This window comes from Pantherophis guttatus, chromosome 3, assembly GCF_059756535.1.
Source record: "Pantherophis guttatus breed Tessera chromosome 3, ASM5975653v1, whole genome shotgun sequence".
NCBI classification, from domain to species: Eukaryota; Metazoa; Chordata; class Lepidosauria; order Squamata; family Colubridae; genus Pantherophis; species Pantherophis guttatus.
This window is the reverse complement of record NC_142065.1, coordinates 54,611,045-54,630,939: the sequence shown is the minus strand read 5'-3', so window position 1 is coordinate 54,630,939 and position 19,895 is coordinate 54,611,045. Positions and strand designations below refer to the sequence as shown.

General features: G+C 38.9%; 1 protein-coding gene across 2 annotated transcripts in view; it reads right to left on the bottom strand.

Annotated features, from left to right (window-relative positions):
• Window positions 1-19,895, bottom strand: part of STRIP1 (striatin interacting protein 1) — a 34,209-nt gene that overhangs the window by 10,560 nt on the left and 3,754 nt on the right. Inside the window, exons 3-17 of one of the 2 annotated variants that reach the window (XM_034414789.3) lie at window positions 18,987-19,061; window positions 17,953-18,087; window positions 17,157-17,277; window positions 15,920-15,988; window positions 14,861-14,967; window positions 12,496-12,623; window positions 9,666-9,848; window positions 8,249-8,466; window positions 7,489-7,554; window positions 6,779-6,842; window positions 6,530-6,601; window positions 4,327-4,401; window positions 1,535-1,632; window positions 840-966; window positions 640-740 (exon numbers count right to left, since the gene is read on the bottom strand). In XM_034414789.3, coding sequence (XP_034270680.1) covers window positions 640-740; window positions 840-966; window positions 1,535-1,632; window positions 4,327-4,401; window positions 6,530-6,601; window positions 6,779-6,842; window positions 7,489-7,554; window positions 8,249-8,466; window positions 9,666-9,848; window positions 12,496-12,623; window positions 14,861-14,967; window positions 15,920-15,988; window positions 17,157-17,277; window positions 17,953-18,087; window positions 18,987-19,061 — 1,639 coding nt within the window. The remainder of the gene's footprint in view (window positions 1-639; window positions 741-839; window positions 967-1,534; window positions 1,633-4,326; window positions 4,402-6,529; window positions 6,602-6,778; window positions 6,843-7,488; window positions 7,555-8,248; window positions 8,467-9,665; window positions 9,849-12,495; window positions 12,624-14,860; window positions 14,968-15,919; window positions 15,989-17,156; window positions 17,278-17,952; window positions 18,088-18,986; window positions 19,062-19,895) is intronic. The other variant, XM_034414790.3, reaches the window with a different exon arrangement.

Sequence of the window (19,895 nt, the reverse complement as noted above, 5' to 3'; positions counted from 1 at the left end):
TATTTATTATTTATTTATTTATTAAACTTATTTGCCGCCCATCTCACCTTAGAAGACTGTACTCTATATTCCTACTTGAAAGCAAAAACCTGGGAGATGACCTGTTATTTTTTAAATATATATTTAGTACCATGCACATCAAGGGTGGATTCTAAATTTTTTTACTACCGGTTCTGTGGGCGTGGCTTATTTTGTGGGCGTGGCTTGATGATCATGTGACAATTATTTAGGATTTAGCAGAGGTACTGGTCTACCAGGCTGTACCGATCTACCCATTTATTTTTGCAGGCACTGATCTACTCATGTATTTTTGCAGGCACTGGTCTAGTCATGTATTTTTGCAGGCACCGGTCTACACATTTATTTTCTTTTAACACTGATCAGCTGTAGGGCGGCCCTTTGAAGCTCTGCGGCAAGAGTTTAAACAGTTTTTTTTCTCCTCTAGCCATCAGCTGGGACTCAGGAGGCAGCAATAGATTGGGGGTGGGGCCAAATAAAAGGTAAGAATAACGGGGGGGGGGGCAGAACCGGTTCGGTGATGTCATATCGTCACCACTACTGGCTCGGCGGAACCGGGAGGAACCCATCACTGATGCACATGCTATTTTTACATATGCAATGCTCATCATTCCCACCTACCTATTCTTTGCTGTGATGTATGACATAATGTTCTGATTGAAGAATTTCAATATAAGTGGAATGCAGTTGGCAAACACTAGATGTTGAGCCATGTATTCAAACTGGTGAAGAAAAACAGAACAGAGTATGTTAGGGAAGCAAATTCTTCCATCCCCTCATCCCATTTCCAGTGATATTGGTTCACACCAGTGCATACTTACTTGATATACATGATTCAGTTTAAAATGCTTGAGCAGCAGCAGCAGAACAGCAGAAATAGCTTTTACAATAATCTCTTTATGTCTATTCACATCAACGCCCAGCTTCATACTCTGTAACACAGTTGTTCTGGAAACCAGACCAGCAGTATTAACTTTTGTGATTGCTATGTTAAATGTAATAGTAGATATATCATAGGCAGACTTTAAATTTTGGTTCAGCTATTGTTTGTTTCTAGGTTGCAAAGCCTTTTTTTTCTTGACAAGAGGTTAAATGAAAATCCAGTCTATGATTCTACCAGCCCAACGCATTCAACAATAAAAATCTGCTATACTTTCCACTACTTTTCAAAAATAGTAAGGCAACACCAGAACTCCCATTCAAGGAAGGAACACTTGGTGTCTCTATTTTTAGTTTCAGATATGCTTTTTCTTTAACTCAGCATTTAGTTGTAGTTTTATTTATTTAAATTGCCCTCCTTAGAGTCTTTTTAAAATTGTAGTAATATTACTGCATGTTTTATTTCAATATATCTGATTAACTTAGCAAGCCATTTTGATCTTACATATAAAGTGATGCAAAAATTCTAAATTAGTAAAACTCTAAATCAGAAATAATCACATCGCTATCTGTTTAGAATCTTCTATCTTCATCCATTACATGCACTGCTTGCTTCTGGCTTATGACTAAAACTTACGGCATCTCCTCGGGCAAAACATCGGCAAGGATATTGATGGAATCAGTCTTGGCTTTGGAGGTGGGTGCTGCAGCAAGCAGAATCTTCAGCAAGGCAATCTAGAAATCATAGTTAAATGTTGTAGCGAAGACTTTCTGAAGCATGCATGGGTAAGGAAGAGGGGACTTCCTAAATACCAACAATGACAGGATATTAACAAAGTGTGCATATATATATATATACACACACACACACAGACACACACACATACACACACACACTTATATATATATATATCAAAGAAGCCTTGACAGCTATCCAAAACAAATATAACCACCACCACCCCCAGCACATCCTAGATCTGACCAACCACTGCCTATCCAACACATACTTCATCTATAACGGACAAAAATACAAACAAATAGAAGGAGTACCCCTGGGATCACCCCTCTCACCTGTCATTGCAAACCTCTACATGGAACACTTTGAAACCCAAGCTCTAGAAAACTCTGATTACAAACCCAAACTCTGGCTCAGATACGTAGATGACACCTTCATAATCTGGCCACATGGGAAAGAAAAACTGGACAATTTCCTCACACACCTCAACAGCCTACACCCCAAAATACAGTTCACCATGGAAACAGAAGCTAACAACCAACTTCCCTTCCTGGATGTCTTAGTCTACAAGAAATCCAATGGCTCCCTAGGACACACCATTTACCAGAAGAAAACACACACAAACCGCTATCTGCACGCACTCTCACACCACTACCCAGCACAGATCAACTCCGTAGCCAAGACACTCATCTCCAGAACAAAATGCTTAGCTGACGAACAACACCTAAAAACCGAACTATACACTCTCACTAACGTACTAACATCCAATGGATTCCAAAGAAATAAGATTACCAACCTAATCCAAAAAGAAACCCCCACTAAAATCCAAGACAGAGAACAAGAAAACGGCAAAGCCCTCCTCCCATACATAAACGGCACCACAGACAGAATCAGCAAGATCCTCCACAAACACAACATCAAGACAGCATTCTGCACAAACCGAAAAATATCCACCATCCTAAGAAACCCCAAAGACAAAATTGAGTTAGAAAATCAAGGAGTATATGAAATCCCATGCACTGCCTGCCCCACCACATACATCGGACAAACCAACAGAACAATAAGTGCACGCATAGAAGAACACAAGAACTCAGTCAGAAAAGAGGAACCAACTTCTTCCCTGGTCCAACACCTTAAAGCCACAGGACATGATATTGACTTTAAAAAGACCAGAACTATCGCCAAAACTGAACACTTTAACAGCAGAATAATCAGAGAAGCCATCAAGATAGAAAACGCCCACACAGCATGAATAAATGAGATGATACCTCCCGCCTACCAGCCATTTGGAAACCCGCCCTTATTGACAAACGAATCCCTAACACAAAGAATGACACCAGACCCACACTCACGAAAACCACACAGGATGTCACCACCACACATCCATGCAAAAAGCAAACGAAAACCCACACCGATGATGAGGCATGACCACAAACCAGAAGCCAGACCACAGCTGCATCATTAGCCACTTTAAACCCCTCCAATCCATACACGAAGCAAACTGACACCCATCATGAAGATGTGGCACGACCACGAACACAAAGCCAAACAACAGCAACACAGCTCACCAGCTCAAATCCCCCTGCAACTCAGACTAACACGAGCACAACCAAGCCCCCACCCAAACAGAACACACCCCCATCCAATCAGAGCACAGCCAACCCCTCATCCAATCAGAGCATAGCCAAGCCTCCAACCAATCAGAACACACCTCCACCCAATCAGAACACAGCCAAGCTCCCACCCAATCAGTTCACACCCCCACTGGCAGTTAAAAGGAAGAAACAGCTGTGATCACACATTGCTCCTAGAAGCACGAAGCCGAAAACACCAGCCTGAAGATGACAAATGATATACATATATATATATGCAAAAAATTAAAATCTCGGGTGTTTTCCCGCGTCATATTAATAAGTTAGTTAAAATATTTAAAATTCTGATTAAAATCCTAGCTTAAAATCTTCTAAAAATCCTTACAGAGCACTCTGCAAGGTCCTTTAAAACCTTAGCTAAAATCCTACCAGTAACTTTGAAAGTTTTTCTTATAGCAACGTTTTGACAGGCTTACAACCCTGTCATTTTCAGGCTCTTATCTAGTTTAGAAGCTGTGGGTGTGTTGTGAAGTCGGAGCTTTTCTATGTTTGCTGCTGCTGCTGACATATGCTGGTTAGTCTGTAACTCTATGTTGTGATTGGAGAACAGCAGTTTTTCTTCCTGCTTCCTCATCCAGGCTGTTTGGCTGCGTGTTACAGGCCTAACTTTCTCAGGTTCTCTATTATTATCTGTCTGCTGTAGAATTTAGAAGATTTTAAGCTAGGATTTTAATCAGAATTTTAAATATTTTAACTAACTTATTTAATATGACACGTGAAAACACCAGAGATTTTAATTTTTTGCATATACACACCCGCGAAAGTTTAAGAAGACACACACACACACACATATACACACACACACATACATATATACATACACACACATACATACACACATACACACACACACACACACACACACACAATCTCACAAAGATGTTTAATCAAGACTAGAATCTGTACAATGGAATGCTAAAGGAAGCAGTTAAATTTCTGCCACAAGAAAATGACAGTGAGACAATACAACATAATTAAGAAACAGAGACAGAAACTTCTTAAGAGAGAATACAGTATATACACACAGAGACTGCAACTCACCATGTATTGAGGCAGGCTAGGAAGAAGACCCTGGTATAAGATTTCAGCTGGAACTTGCTCAACTTCCTCTTCCCCCTATTAAGACAAGCAGATGATTGCAACTTGTTTTGTACCCACAACTCAAAGTTAACTGGCATATTTTGAATATTTCATTCTATATCAGAACAAAGCCAAAGCAACCTTTGACCCCAAAAATGTTTTCCAAAGGCAGACAACAATTTCAGAGCATTTTGACATACAAACAACTGTATGCAGAATGGAACAGCAATTCTTGTCATGGGAGATAATGAGCTCTGTGGAAACTCTTATTTGAAAAAGGGGGAAAAATGCTTTTTAATCATTTATCTTTCTGTCATTTTGCAGACTATCTTACATGAATGCAAGGAGGAATAAATGATAAAACATATTAAAAAATAAAAGAACTAGGTCACACACAACATCTGCAGATAAGAGTCAATGATAAGTCCAGTTCTACAAGAGAAATATGTTTTCTTCCCATTACTCTCTTTTTTTCCCCATACAGAGGGTGTCTTTCCCGCTGCCCTGAAAGAGGCGGTGGTAAGGCCTCTCCTCAAGAAGCCTTCCCTGGACCCGGCAGTATTGGCTAATTATCGTCCAGTCTCCAACCTTTGCTTCGTTGCGAAGGTTGTTGAGTGTGGTTGCGCGACAGCTACCCCAGTACCTGGATGAAGCATCGTATCTAGATCCGTTCCAGTCGGGCTTCAGACCTGGGTACAGCACGGAAACGGCATTGGTCGCGTTGGTTGATGATCTCTGGAGGGCTCGGGACAGGGGTTGTTCCTCTGTCCTGGTCCTGTTAGACCTCTCAGCGGCTTTTGATACCATCGACCATGGTATCATGCTGCACCGGCTGGAAGGGTTGGGGGTGGGAGGCACCGTTTTACGGTGGTTCTCCTCCTTTCTCTCTGACCGGTCGCAGTTTGTGTTGACAGGGGGGCAGAGATCGACCCTGAGGCCCCTTATATGTGGGGTGCCGCAGGGATTGGTTCTCTCGCCCCTTCTGTTCAACATTTATGTAAAGCCACTGGGCGAGATCATCCGTGGTTTCGGGGTGAAGTACCATCTGTACGCTGACGACACCCAGCTGTACATCTCCACCCCGGACCACCCCAACGATGCCCTTGAAGTGATGTCCCAGTGCCTGGAGGCTGTACGGATCTGGATGGGGAGAAACGGGCTCAGGCTCAACCCATCCAAGACCGAGTGGCTGTGGTTTCCGACGTCCCGATATAGTCAGCTGGCACCATCGCTGGCTATTGGGGGCGAATCATTGGCCCCCACGGAAAGGGCTCGTAACTTGGACGTCCTCCTGGATTCACAGCTGTCTTTAGAAGAGCACTTGACGGCCGTGACCGGGAGGATTTTTCATCAGGTTCGCCTGATTCGCCAGTTGCATCCCTTTCTAGATCGGGACTCGTTATGCACAGTCACTCATGCCCTCGTCACCTCTCGTCTGGACTATTGTAATGCTCTCTACATGGGGCTCCCCTTGAGGTGCACCCGGAGGCTCCAACTGGCGCAGAGTGCGGCCGCGCGGGTGGTTATGGGAGCAACATGGAGCTCCCATGTAACACCTCTCCTGCGCGAGCTGCACTGGCTCCCGGTGGTCTTCCGGGTGCGCTTCAAGGTTCTGGTTACCACCTTTAAAGCGCTCCATGGCTTAGGACCTGGTTACTTACGGGACCGCCTACTACCATCAACAGCCTCCCACCGACCAGTACGCTCCCACAGAGAGGGGCTCCTCCAGGTGCCGTCGGCCAAACAATGTCGGCTGTCAGCCCCTAGGGGGAGAGCCTTCTCTGTGGGGGCACCGACGATCTGGAATGAGCTCCCCCCAGAGATACGGAGGATTCCGGATCTGCGCACCTTCCACCGCGAGCTGAAGATGCTTTTATTTCATCAAGCTGGCCTTGCCTAAATCTTCTCCCTTCTAAGTGTAAATTTTAAATTTTTAATGTATTTTAAAATATGGGTATTTTAAATTATGGGTATTAATTCAGCCAAATTTATTTAATTCATTTTATTCGATTTTAAATTTTGTATATCTATGTGTTTTATTTCATGGCTGTGCACCGCCCTGAGTCCTTCGGGAGTAGGGCGGTATAGAAATTCAATAAAACAAAAAACAAACAAACAAACAGATGTCTCTCTTCAATATTAGCATTCTTCCTATGACACTTACCCCTGACAAGGGAGAACGCAGATACTCCTCTTCCATTTGAACTTGAATTTCTGCAATAGATGTATACTTGTGCTATAAAATAACAAGACAGAGGAAATTTACTTCATAAGCCTGAACTGATTGGACTGTCAAACACTGTCTGAGAAAGTAGCAGCAGCAGCAGCAGATGGGATGAAACTGAAAATGAGCATCTCTGTGAGAGGTTCTCTAAACCTCAAAATGGAAGAGCATGGGCAATCGGAAACTCACCAATTTTAGAGTTTTGATACTCTCATGAATTGGTCTTGGCAATCCCACTACGGTGTTGGTGTCACTGGAGTGAAAAAGGAAATTGAAAAAGTCAGCTGATAAAAATGTTTTTTAAAAAAATGGTTATTTTGTTAAACCTGCAAACGGCTGTGTTACAAACAACAATTTTTATAGAAAGACATGAATTCAGCCCATACCATATTTTTCAGAGTATAAGAAGCACTTCCCTCCCCAAAAAAGTGGGTGAAAATTTCAGTGCATCTTATACAGCGAATGTTGCAGTGGGGGGTGTGTGTGTGTTGGTGCGGCGCCAATCAGCTGTTTTAGAATGGGCTACGGCAGCGGTGGTGAACGAGCGGCAGCAAATGGGCCACACTGGCAGCGAACAGGCCACGCAGAATGGGCTGCGACGGTGGCAAATGGGTTGCGCCAAACGTGTGGTGGCAAATGGGCCATGCTGACAGGCTTTATGAATTTATTTGAAAGAGGGAGCAGAGAATCCAGTGCTGCGCATATTGTGCAATAATAAAGCAGAAATTTATACACACGTTACAATAATAGCACCAGCAATTTATTTAAGACAATAAAACTTCATATTCTGGTATCATAACGTATATATACATTTGTACACACATATAAACACAATTCGAATTACCAACAGTTAAGTTTAGTTTAATGGCCAACATGCAAATTAAGCTACTTTAACTCACCTCCCCAAGGTATAGCCAATGAATTTGCTTCGACTAGATTCCAGAAACATCTCAATATCTTTTTCCCTACAGAAAAGAAACCAAATCAACATTCAATCAAACTGAGCAGAAATCTACTGTAGGGATTAGCCAGTGCTGGCTTTAAACATACTTCCAACTCTATATCTAAGAGCAATTGTACATAACACATATATCCTTCTTACTGTAATTAGCCATCCCTTGAATTCATTGAAAGCAGCAGACATTGCATATATCTCAACAGTTCTTTTTTGCTTTTAGTACTTTCAAGTACTAAAAGTACTTGGGGCTGTTGGTTTTCTTGACTGAAGATGGTGATTGAGAGATCCTATAGCAATCTTTCATAATCCCAAAACACAGTGCATTCGAAAAGTATTCAGACCCCCCTCACTTTTGTCTATTTTTTTATTCTGCAGCCTAATTCTAGAGTTGTTGAAATTCATTTTTTCTCATTAATCCACACTCAGTATCCCAAAATGGCAAAATAAAAAAAGAATTTTAGATATGTCTGTAAATTTACTAAATTTATTAAAAAGAAAAAACTGAAATATCACATTTCATAATCACATAAGTACAATAGGAAATGGATAAAGTATTGCCCAATTCAAGCATTCCCCAAATCACCAACCTATAAAGATTGTTAGTAAACACACAGCTTATTCTCATCATCTGAAGCTCAAGAAGCTGATCTTTAAACTTAAAAGGTTTTTCTTCATTTCAACAATCTTGGCTAAGGACTGACCTGACTTTGGGTGCCCAAGGCAAACCTTTTGGACATGTCAGTCGGTCAGTTGGAGGGTGCTGCACAGGAGGCGGCATCACTTCATCTCTTTCAAGAGGAAATGTCTCCCCCTCAAGACTATTGTCTTCATCATTCTCCTCCTCATCTTCTCGGGAATCATCAGCTTTGTAAGGATCTCGCTCATTGAATGCATCTAGATTATCCTGTTTAATAAGAGCCTGGAGGAACATTCAACGAGAGGCTAGTTAGCTCACACTCTGTATCACAACACTATTTGTGTCTACTGCTAAGCTCTCTGATTATTTTTTAATATAAATTTTCTTACTAATTACAACAGTAAAAACTAACATAAACTAAATTAGAGAAAGATAAGAGAATGGAAATAATAAAAAGTGCAGGGAAAATGAAAAAATGAAGAAATACATAAAGTGACTTTCGATCTTCTTCAACCAAATTTAATAACTCTTCACTTCCTATAAAGTTAAACAGATTTTTCTTAATCTCATATCAAATCCCTTATCTATAAGCAAATCTATAAAACATCTCGTCTGTCATTTATAGTTCATGCTGTACTTTCTATAGCTTGATAGATAAAATTTGTTCTACATCTGTCATTCCTTCATTATCTTTGGTAATGTAACCTGACATTATTACTGACAGTATTGAAATTATAGTTACTAAACCTGGCTCCATTCTTTAAAAATGTCCTTTCTGATGTTATAATGTTTTGTATTATTTTGTAAGCCCCATTATTAACTGACAAAAGGCTTGTATATTTTTTCTTCTGCTTAAATTTTTAATCCTAATACCCAATCTAAAATCATCACGATGTTTTTTTATGACAGGGAATTGCCAAGATAGCCAAATAGAAGTTGTTTATTTTTTATATTTAATTCTAAAATCTTCTAGTAAAAATCAATATTCCAAATTTATATAGACTCCCAGTCCATTTATAACTTTTTAGATTAAAAAATCTTGTTTAGCTTTTTGCTATTTATTTCAAATTCTTTCAGTTCTTGTAATTAATTTTTCTTTGTTCAGAGTTGATGATAAACTAACATAATGAAGACTTCAAACCTGTCATTCTGAAAATTTCTAACTGCTTTAATAAAGTTAATAGGCAATTATCAAAAATGAAAGTGAGATTTCAGAGTTGTTTAAAAGATTCTGCTACAGTTGTGAGAAAGATGACTGATCCTATCATCTTTAGGCACTTGAACCTGTGGAAAACCACAATCCTGTGGTCTCCTCCTTTTCATGAGGAGCATTTGGAGCATACATGGACAATCTCCCATCATCTCCTTATCCAGAGAGAGTTCCTTGGTCTTTGCTGACACTGTTAGTTCTGCAAAAGGTTGCCATATAGTTCACCATACCTCCCTCAGAAGTTATTAAGTTCTATAGTTCTAAAATTCACCTTGTGTTGCCGCCGATCCCGTTTCTGCTGCTGCTCAATCAAATCTGAAGCCGATGCCGGAGGTGATGCAGCTCTCATGTTGCGGATCACTTTTATGCTATCCTCAGGAAGTGGAGGAAGACCAAGCATCTCTCGTTTCTCTGCTTTCATATCCTGAAGCTCCTCAAATCCTCCAAGGGTGCACTAAAAGGATAGCAAATATACTGAACTTGTGGTCCTTGTGATTTACTCCTCAGATGCCTGTCAGCTAGTGAGCTATCAAGATCATTGTATTTTTTGTGTAATTCTAAAATACTTCTATGATGTGCAGTCTTGTTATGTATTATAGTAATTCACTTAAAATTAATTTATCATCCTCAGTGTTTTGATTTTTTTAGGCAATTTTAGAAATAATTATGTGTACTTAAATACAAAGACATTAAAACAGGGGTCCCCAACCTCTGCTCCGTGGTCCAGTACTGGGCCATAGCTGTAGCTAATACTCAAACTGCTTCACAATCCCTTTTCCAGTTAACTTTTAAAGACTCTTGTATGAGAAGAACCTCCAAACCAAGGATTTAGATTACAGTGTATTCTTTCTGCCTGTTAATGACCAGGACTCCTGGAAAGGCAGGCAGCAACTGAAATAATATATTTAGGAATGATGAAGGAATAAGGCTTTCCCTCTACCCATAACAGCTCTGTTACAATATGGGAAAGAGCACCAGTCTGTCAAAGGATATATTATTGCTGGAAAATGAAAACTATTTACATGAGGAAGTTTTTTTCACCAGTGTGATAGCATTTTCCAGGAAATGACTGAACTGGAAATTGTCAAGGGGTCAGAGGTACCAGCATGGTGGCAATGGAGAGCTATGATGGAAGATGTTTTTTTTTTTCTTTCTTCCATTCAATTGTGTTGGATTCTCAGAGACTGCTAGAACAAGTCCCTGCAATTTTCTTGACAAGGTTTTTCAGAAGTGTTTTACCACTGCCTCTTCTATAGCTGCCTCCTTTCATAGAAAGTGACCACTCGGCTACGGATTTCACCAAGTAGTTTCTCCTGCAATTCCTATCTAAACCTGAAATTCTTCATAAAGTATATATGCTAGCTAAGTGAGTGTGTATTGTCTTTTGTTAATATACATTGGCAGATCCTAATAAATGAATCAGTGATCTCATTTCATATTTACAGCAATGTCATCACTAATGTAATAAAAATGTCAATGGCTGCTTGAAGTTTGCAGTAGGGGTGAAATGCTCCCGGTTCGGACAGGATTGCCCGATCCGGTAGCAATGGCGGCGGGTGGTTTGGAGAACCGGTAGCAAAAATCCCTGCCGCCACTCATTGCCCTGCTGAGCCATGCGATCATCAGAGGCTTTTTTTTTTTTCACTTTTAAAAGCATATTTTCTTTGGCCGAAAAAATGCTTTTAAAAGTAAAAAAAAAAAGCCTCTGATGATCGCGTGGCTCAGCTGGGATCATCAGAGCCTTTTAAAAACATTTTTTCTACAATCTCTTTGGCTGGCGAGGTTGTAGAAAAAATGCTTTTAAAAGACTCTGACGATCCCAGCTGAGTTGTCTGATCATCAGAGGCTTTTTTTTTCTTTTAAAAGCAAAAAAAAAAAAATTGCTTTTAAAAGAAAACAAAAGCCTCTGGCAATCAGGCAACGCAGCTGGCATCGTCAGAGCCTTTTAAAAGCATTTTTTTACAACCTCTTTGGCTGACGAGATTGTAGAAAAAATGCTTTTAAAAGTAAAAAAGTTTGCCATGCCCACCCAGTCATATTGCCCCACCACCACCAAGCCACGCCCACAGAACCAGTAGTAACAAATTTTACATTTCACCACTGGTTTGCAGGTTTAGCTTCATGGGACCACTTGCATTTTTTCAAGCAATTGTTAATCAGGTGGTATTTAGTTATGTAATGAACATAGGTAAGCAGCAATAGCATTCTTCTAGCGATACCTCAACAATTTTGGCAATAGTATAGGTATAATTTTGAGTTACTTTGGTGTAGTGTCTAAGGCATCAAGCTGGAAACTGAGACAATGTAAACTCTAGTCCTGCCTGGGGCATGGTATCACCTGGATGACCTTGGGCCAGGCGTTTTCTCTCAGCCCTAGGAAGGAAGCAATGACAAACCATTTCTGAAAAAACTTGCCAATAAAACTACAGGGATCTGCCCAGCCTGTCTCCGAGAATCGGTCACAATTGAACATAAGGAAAAAAATAATATTGTAGAAGGAATAAAATAAACCCAAGGCATTGCAGTGGAAATGTTTTCAAATTTAATAATTTATATTATTGTATATTATATTTCAATGTATTTGTGCAGAGAATATGGCTATAGGCCACATATATACTAGCTACTAAAAATAACTATCTGTTTATTTCTTTCACTAACATACAGAACAGAGATATTTTTCTAGACACTGTTCAGGATCTTGCCTCAGCCATTAATGTTTGTAATTAATACATGCATTACTCAAGAGTTTATTTATTTATTAAGAGAAATTATATACCACTCCAGTCACATGGGTCTGAGCACTCATAAAGAGGGTGTAAAAATTTGAGAACTTTCAGTGGTTGTAGTTGTTTTCATCTAGGACAAGGAACATACAAATGGACTATCTGGACAACCTCACAATGGCTTACACATATTGTTGAATTATAATTAATACTATACATACTAATTATTCTATATTAAAAATAACTTTAGACCTAAGTATGTTCCCAGCTTTAAATTACAATATTGCCATCACTTTAGCATTGTACCAACCACCAATCTAAAGCTATTAACAACCAACCTATTGAAGCATCATATATTTGTAAACAGGAGCCTCTTACCAGGACAGTCTTCCAGAGCAGCAGCAACACTTTCTTCATAGGAAAGTGTGGAGCATGGCCACTGCAGAATTTGGTGACCATGCCAAAGAGCATCACAGAAAATGGCTCATTGTTATATAGAGGTGCCCCTGAAAAATAATATGTTGGTAACAAACATGTTATACGAGACCCTTGAATTTTTGTGTTACATATTTGAACATCTATGGAGATATTCAGTCACCTAGGTCATGGTTGTCTCAAAGGTGCCTTTTCCAAAGGCAATTGGACTTCGTTTTTCCTTTGAAGATGTTTTGCTTTTCAGTCAAGAAGCTTCCTGGATGAGAAGTTAAATGTCTTCTCTACTGTCAACCCAATAAAGCTTCTAGCTATTTGCCACATTTTTTCAGAATAATTTTCTGCTCATTCTGTGTTCTTGTACATAGTTTAGTTCAGTTAAATAATATATTTATATTTGCAATGATGGCATTCATTTAACTCCAATAGTGTAATTAATGTAATCATTCTCCATGCGTCAAGATTCATCCTGCTGTCCTCATTCTTGATTTATGAGAACATGCAGCAACAGCAGCTATGTGTGGGTGGTGGTTTTGCATACAGAAAAGAGTGGGACTCGCATTATCACCATACTGCTTTCCCCACCTTGTCTGCTCCAATGAACACAATAATTCTGGGGACTAGAAGGAATCAAGGCCTCATGGAAAAACATGCCTATCTGCTTTCTTCACTCTGTTCTCAAATGTGTGAAATATTGTTCCACAGGAAGCTAGAAGGCAGATGCTAGCATCAAAACTTAGAATTTGATGTTTATATGTATTATATCACATGATACAACAAATAACATTAACAATGGTCCATGATTCCTCATACAGATGTTGTAGTTTTTCCCAAGAGTAAATGAAAAAATTATCTGTCCTATGGTGCCAGGAGTCAAAGACTTAGCTCGATCATCATTTTAAAGAATATTTCTTAATAAGCAAACCATGGTTAAGGCAATGTATGAGTTCAGTTAAAATATTCAATGGAAGCTTGGGGATCATCTAGTTGAGACTTTTGTTCAGTGTAGGTATCTATAATTACAACATAATCCAGTGGACAACAGGTAGGGTCACACAGCATACTAGGCTAAAATTTGGCTAGTCTGTAATTCATTATGTTGTATGACAATAACTCTGTAAGTTAACTCAAATTGAATCCAATGAACTATGAGATTTATTGGAGAACTGAATGTGGACCTATGCCAAACTAGTTCAACATTCTATCGACATCATTACATTTTGCACACAGAAGATCCCAGGTGAACCCATTCAGAAAATATGCAGAAAGCAAGGGGGAAAAAACCCTTTTTTCCCCGCCTGAGACTTTTAAGAGTCAATGCCCATCACAATGGAATTGCATACTGGACTACAGCAAGGAATATTAATCCAGAAGTGGGAACATGATAGAAGGTTTCTAAGCTACATATGCAAATCTGGGTCTCAGTTCCGCACAAAAAAATTAGGATTAAAAGCAAGCCAGATTTTTTAAAAAGCCACACTGATTGGCTACACATTATACAAAGCTTTAATGGTTTGATTCTGGATTAATGCATTATATAAACAGCTAGCTATAATTTTTTCAACAAATTACTGTTAATTTGTTTATTAGTTTAGTTTGATATGAGAAATAGGGTAAAGCGTCTAGCTAAATTTCTTCTTAGATAATTGTTCAAGGTGGTTAAAGCCTAGGTTCTGCTGGATATTTAACATACTTACCTGTAGTAAATCTCACCTAACTCAATAACACTGTTCTGTGAGAAGACATATGTAAGACTGCACTATAAATTTGGCAGCCTTTAAAGATGTTCTGAATATAGTAGTAGAATAGTAATAGTAGTAACACAGTCTCAGTATTGAAGCTTCAATGATATCTGAGGAGGGATCAAAATTTCTTGGGACTTTCCTCCTGAAAACTGCCAATTAAATTTTGTACATCACTCTCCTGAAACCCTTCCAGGAAGAAGGATGGAGAGAAGCTTTGAGGTAATAATGTCAATGGCTTTTTCTCTGCGCACAGTCCAAATGAGAAGAATGCCTGGGAGCTGCTGAGACAAGCAAAGCAGGCAACAATGATAGTGACTGTGAAGGGCAATGGAAAAGGAAAGATTGGAAGCAACAATGAGCTGAGATTTTAGGAATAAAGACCTGTTTTATTAAACAATATGGGGATGCTGACTCTGACCATCTGGCAGCACTGATTAACACAAAAGAAAAAAAGTTCTCTCTCATATTAGCATAGCCTTTTCTGACAACAATATAATCCTATCTTTTTGAACAAATGCTATTTAACTAGCTAAATTCTGAATCATGAGCAAGAAGAGACGACGTACCTAGCTCAGCTCTGAAGGTCTGTCTCATTGTCTTCCACTCAGGCTTATCTCCTTCACAGTCCTGACGGACAGTCTCCAGAATAAGGTACATAATGTTCAGAAGCACCCTGCAATCAAAGACTGAACAGGTTAGAAGGAGAAATTCCTGACAACACTGTTGGCTTCATTGAAAACTACTTTACAAAACAATAAGCAAAGTAAATGATCCATCCCTCACAATGTTCCCATGCATGACACTGAGGCAAAAAGATGTTACATTCGAAATAACAAACTTCATGGTAGTAGCTAAACATTTTATTTTTGGTCCTTGTCATTATTTTGAGGATTGCTGTTGCTTAGCAACCTATATTTTTCTAAGAAAAACACTCTCTTTACAGAAAAAGTTCCTACACAAACCAAGGGCATGCTAGTTTTTTTTAATAGTCAGATGGCCCTTTTTTAAATGGACAGTGGCTACAATGGATAATATAACGACATCTCTGAAGAAGTCACAGCTTAAATTTGACCCACTCTTCATCTAAATTGTGGCAAAATTTTTAACATTAATGTTAAAAATGTTAAAAACATTAATGTTCTATATAAAGAATGTTGGAGGCTTAAACATAACTATTTTTGTTGGTTTCCCACCAAGAATGCTAGGTAAATACACCACTGAGATTTGGTGGTTTGGGGAGATTCTATGCCTATAAAAATGGGGCTCAGAAGTAGGATTCACTAAGCTGTGTGATTTAAAGCTTTGCAATATCTTCTGAGAAACTAGACTGTTGTAAAGTCATAGTGAGCCCAAATATGAGGAAGTGATAATCATGTATCATATACAAAATATTCACACTAAGCATGTTCTATTCAGCATCTCATCTTAATCTATTTCTCTTCTTCACTGCCCCAATAAAGACATGTAGTACGTTATGACAATTTGAAAATCAGATTTTATTAATAAAAATATATCAATCCAACATGAAGCCAAAAAAAGGATATAACATTCTTATCAATACAAGTTATTGTAACAAAAAAAAATCTGAGTTTGTTCATAAAGCATACTGATATTCAATGACTCACCTCAAATCCGTGCTATCAGCCAAGGAGATAGCAGGCTTCCTCACTGCACTGCTACAGGCAGCACTGTTACTAGAAAAAGAGAAATAAATTTCTGCTTTCTAGGCCACACCACCTTCTGAAACCAATGTCACATTGGATATTAGACAAACAATGGCATGGGTACTGTGAGCATACTGCAAAGGCATTCACCCTCTTCTAATTCCCTCTCTTATCCAACAGCAGTTACTCAATGCAGTTGTTAATTTGATTATGTAGAAAAAATTCAGTGAGAGAGAACTCATGTGCCTCATAGTATAAAACTACTAGAAATTCAGGAGCAACTTCTAGTTACCTTTGAATAATCAATTAGGAACATGTTTGATCCTATTAATGTAAAAACAAGGCTCTGATTAACTATGTTAAAATTGTTCACTTCTTCTGTCCTCTCAACTGCCCTCATTCTGTAGTAACTATCAACTCAGTTCCAGACATGCTTATGGCAGAAACCACAGACTATCTTTTCCACAAATTAAGACTGCATACATCTCCCTGTTCAAAACTATGTAGGCAATCTATGGATTATTATGGCAATTGGGACCAGAATTTCCATCACTAAGTAATGCGATGGTTGTAAAGCGCAACATCACATGACCACATCACTAAGCGACGGCAATCCTGAAAGTCCCTCTTCCTGTGTACGTGGGTACTATGGAGTGCCAGCAGGACACTAATTGTAATTATGAGTCAGCTGCCAAGTGCCTGAATTATGATCATGTGCAATCACGTGGTTGTAACTTCAAGGACCCCTCATTCAGCAACATCACAACTATTAATCAGTACTGAATAAGTGATTATAACCTGACGACTACCTATATATTTTTGTGTCTGTTTTTAGCCTTTATTTCCTCTCAAAAGACATGCACACACATTTATTTTAACAGGTTTTTTTAATTGGTCCAGATAGTTTCTAGCTCTCACCAAAGTTATCCTCAAAATGATCAATTCCAGATAACTTTTCTTTGTTCTATATTAAAAGTAACAAGGAGAAAAGGAGATACTCTGAATATTGTTTCAAATAAGTAATTTGCTATGAAATAATTAGATAAAACTGGATGAACAGATGAAAGGTTAAGTTTGGCACGTTTCCTTCATAAGCTGCAAAAATATACTGTATATCTTGATGAGGCAGATCATTATTAGGTTATCTAAACAGCCTGCATTCTTTTCAGAAGCCCAACTGTCACAACATGAAACTCACTCAATTTCCATGTTCAAAAGCTCCACCAAAGCATTAAATGTTCCAACTTCAAGCAGAAGAAAAATGTTGTATCGCATCCAAAACTGAACCTCCGCTTCTGAACTACACTCATCAAATGTGCCTGAAATAAAAAAATATATGATGCATTTCAGGAAAGATTGCCCTTGTTAGATCACACTGAAGAACAGAGAAACTACAACATTCAAATAATAAAAGAAATGTAAAATAATATTAACACAGAAGCTATGGTATCAATTTTCCAAAAGTATGTGGAATCACAGCCATTTCAAACCATTTCTAGGACTGAACTGGAAATTTGTTATAGAATTAGGTAATAAAACATGAGGGTTGAGCAGTTTTCATTATACTGACTCCCTATGGACAATATACAGATAAGCCTCTGTTGAAATTAAAGCAAGATAATGCATCTATGTTATTTATTATAAAACTAACTAGAAATCACCGATTTTTACATTAAAAAATTGAAGGGTCTTTTTGCACAGTTGAGGCACAAAAATAAATTTTTACTACTTTTGGTCTGTGATTGTATTTCTAGAATCCAGTTCTAACATTTGTGAATAAAAATGAAATTGGTCCAGTAATTCAGTTTTCATGCTGAATGGAAATATAAATTCTTTTATATTTAGGGTAAATACCAATAAATAAATTTTGCTGATTTTGTTAGCATTTCTTTGTCATTATTGAAAGAAAACATTGGTGTGAAAAAAATCTACTAAAATATCATAATTAGTAGGTATTTAAGGCTAAGTAGTTTCTCTGAAAGATACAAGCATACCTTGTGCAACATAGAGGATGGCTCGAGCTACCCTGAGCCTTTTCTCCCGAGCTGTGACCTCAAGGCCATCAAGAAGTCTCATGGCATGAGTACGATGTTGCTTAGTGTCCAGTTCTGTCCACTTTTTATCCAAGACTAGAAATACAAGATATTTGAAATCATGACACTGCTTTGACCTCTTTCTTCAAAAAAAGTAAACTGTTTGCAGCAATAAAAAATATAATTTTGTGCAAAGGTCATTAAAAAGTGGTTGTAATTTTAAGTGCTTTCAGCTATTTCCTCCAAGATCTCAAAAGCTTATGTAACATTAATAAAATGTTGTAACATTTTATTTATGAGTTTTTGTGACTTTACAAGATTGTGGCCAATTGTAATTAACAAAATTAGATTTTGATTTTAATTTTGGACAGCTTCAGACTTTATTTTATGGTATATTACAAGATCTTATGTCATAGGTCCATGTTGCTCATCCTTGGGCTAGAGTATTTATAGCACTATCAACAAAATTTAATTGTTTCTATAATATGTAAATATGGCCAGAATCTGGCAAAGATCTGAACGGATCTAATTTTACATTATCCACAAGCTAATGAATAAATATGCCGTTCATATTATTGCCACATTTTAACATCAAATCAAAACCAAACAAGAAACTTCTATCCCACCCTAAACATTACAGATCACAAAAAAATCTGTAGTGGTTGATAGTTCAGTTTCAGAAATGCCAATCCTTTTCATGCAGACACACACAAAATCACAATAAGCATTCCATGCTGATACGGTCATTTTATTTATCTAATACAACTCACTGAATTCCCCAAATTTTGGAGCTTATTATAATTTATTTAAAACAAAAATGTATTAAGGTTTTGTTAAAATAAAATGAAAGATTCATGAAAACAAATAAAAACATATTTGATACTAAAATGATCAACCTTTTGTTTTTTAATCACATTTGAAATACAGCATATACAGACTAAGCCTGAAGACATTCCAAGAAGGAAAAAGGAGGAAAAAGAGGTAATTAGTTTTACCATGCAGTCTAAAATCTTCCTCAAAGCATTTTCTGTTGAGTTGGAATTCAGGACCTTCAGTATAACTGTACAGTTCTGCAAAAAGAGAACAAAAGTCCATTACTTTATAACACTAGACATTTATTTCACCGTGTTGCGGTGGTTCTCCTCCTTTCTCTCTGATCGGTCGCAGTCTGTGTTGACAGGGGGGCAGAGGTCGACCCCGAGGACCCTTGTATGTGGGGTGCCACAGGGGTCGGTTCTCTCACCCCTTCTGTTCAACATTTATGTGAAGCCGCTGGGTGAGATCATCCGTAGTTTTGGGATGAAGTATCATCAGTATGCTGATGATACTCAGCTATACATCTTCACCCCGGACCACCCCAATGATGCCCTTAAAGTGATGTCCCGGTGCCTGGAGGCTGTACAGATCTGGATGGGGAGGAACAGACTCAGGCTCAACCCATCCAAGACCGAGTGGCTGTGGTTTCCGACGTCCCGATATAGTCAGTTGGTGCCATCACTGACTATTGGGGATGAGTCATTGCCCCCCACGGAGAGGGTTCGCAACTTAGGCGTCCTCTTGGACTCACGGCTGTCTTTAGAAGAACACTTGACGGCTGTGGCCGGGAGGTCTTTTTATCAGGTTCGCCTGATTCGCCAGTTGCGTCCCTTTCTGGATTGGGACTCGTTAAATACGGTCACTCATGCCCTCGTCACTTCACGCCTGGACTACTGTAATGCTCTCTACATGGGGCCCCCCTTGAGGAGCACCTGGAGGCTCCAGCTGGTCCAGAATGCGGCCGCGCGGGTAGTTATGGGAACAGCATGGCGCTCCCATGTGGCTCCCCTCCTGCGCGAGCTGCACTGACTCCCTGTGGTCTTCCGGGTGCGCTTCAAGGTCTTAGTTACCACCTTTAGAGCACTCCA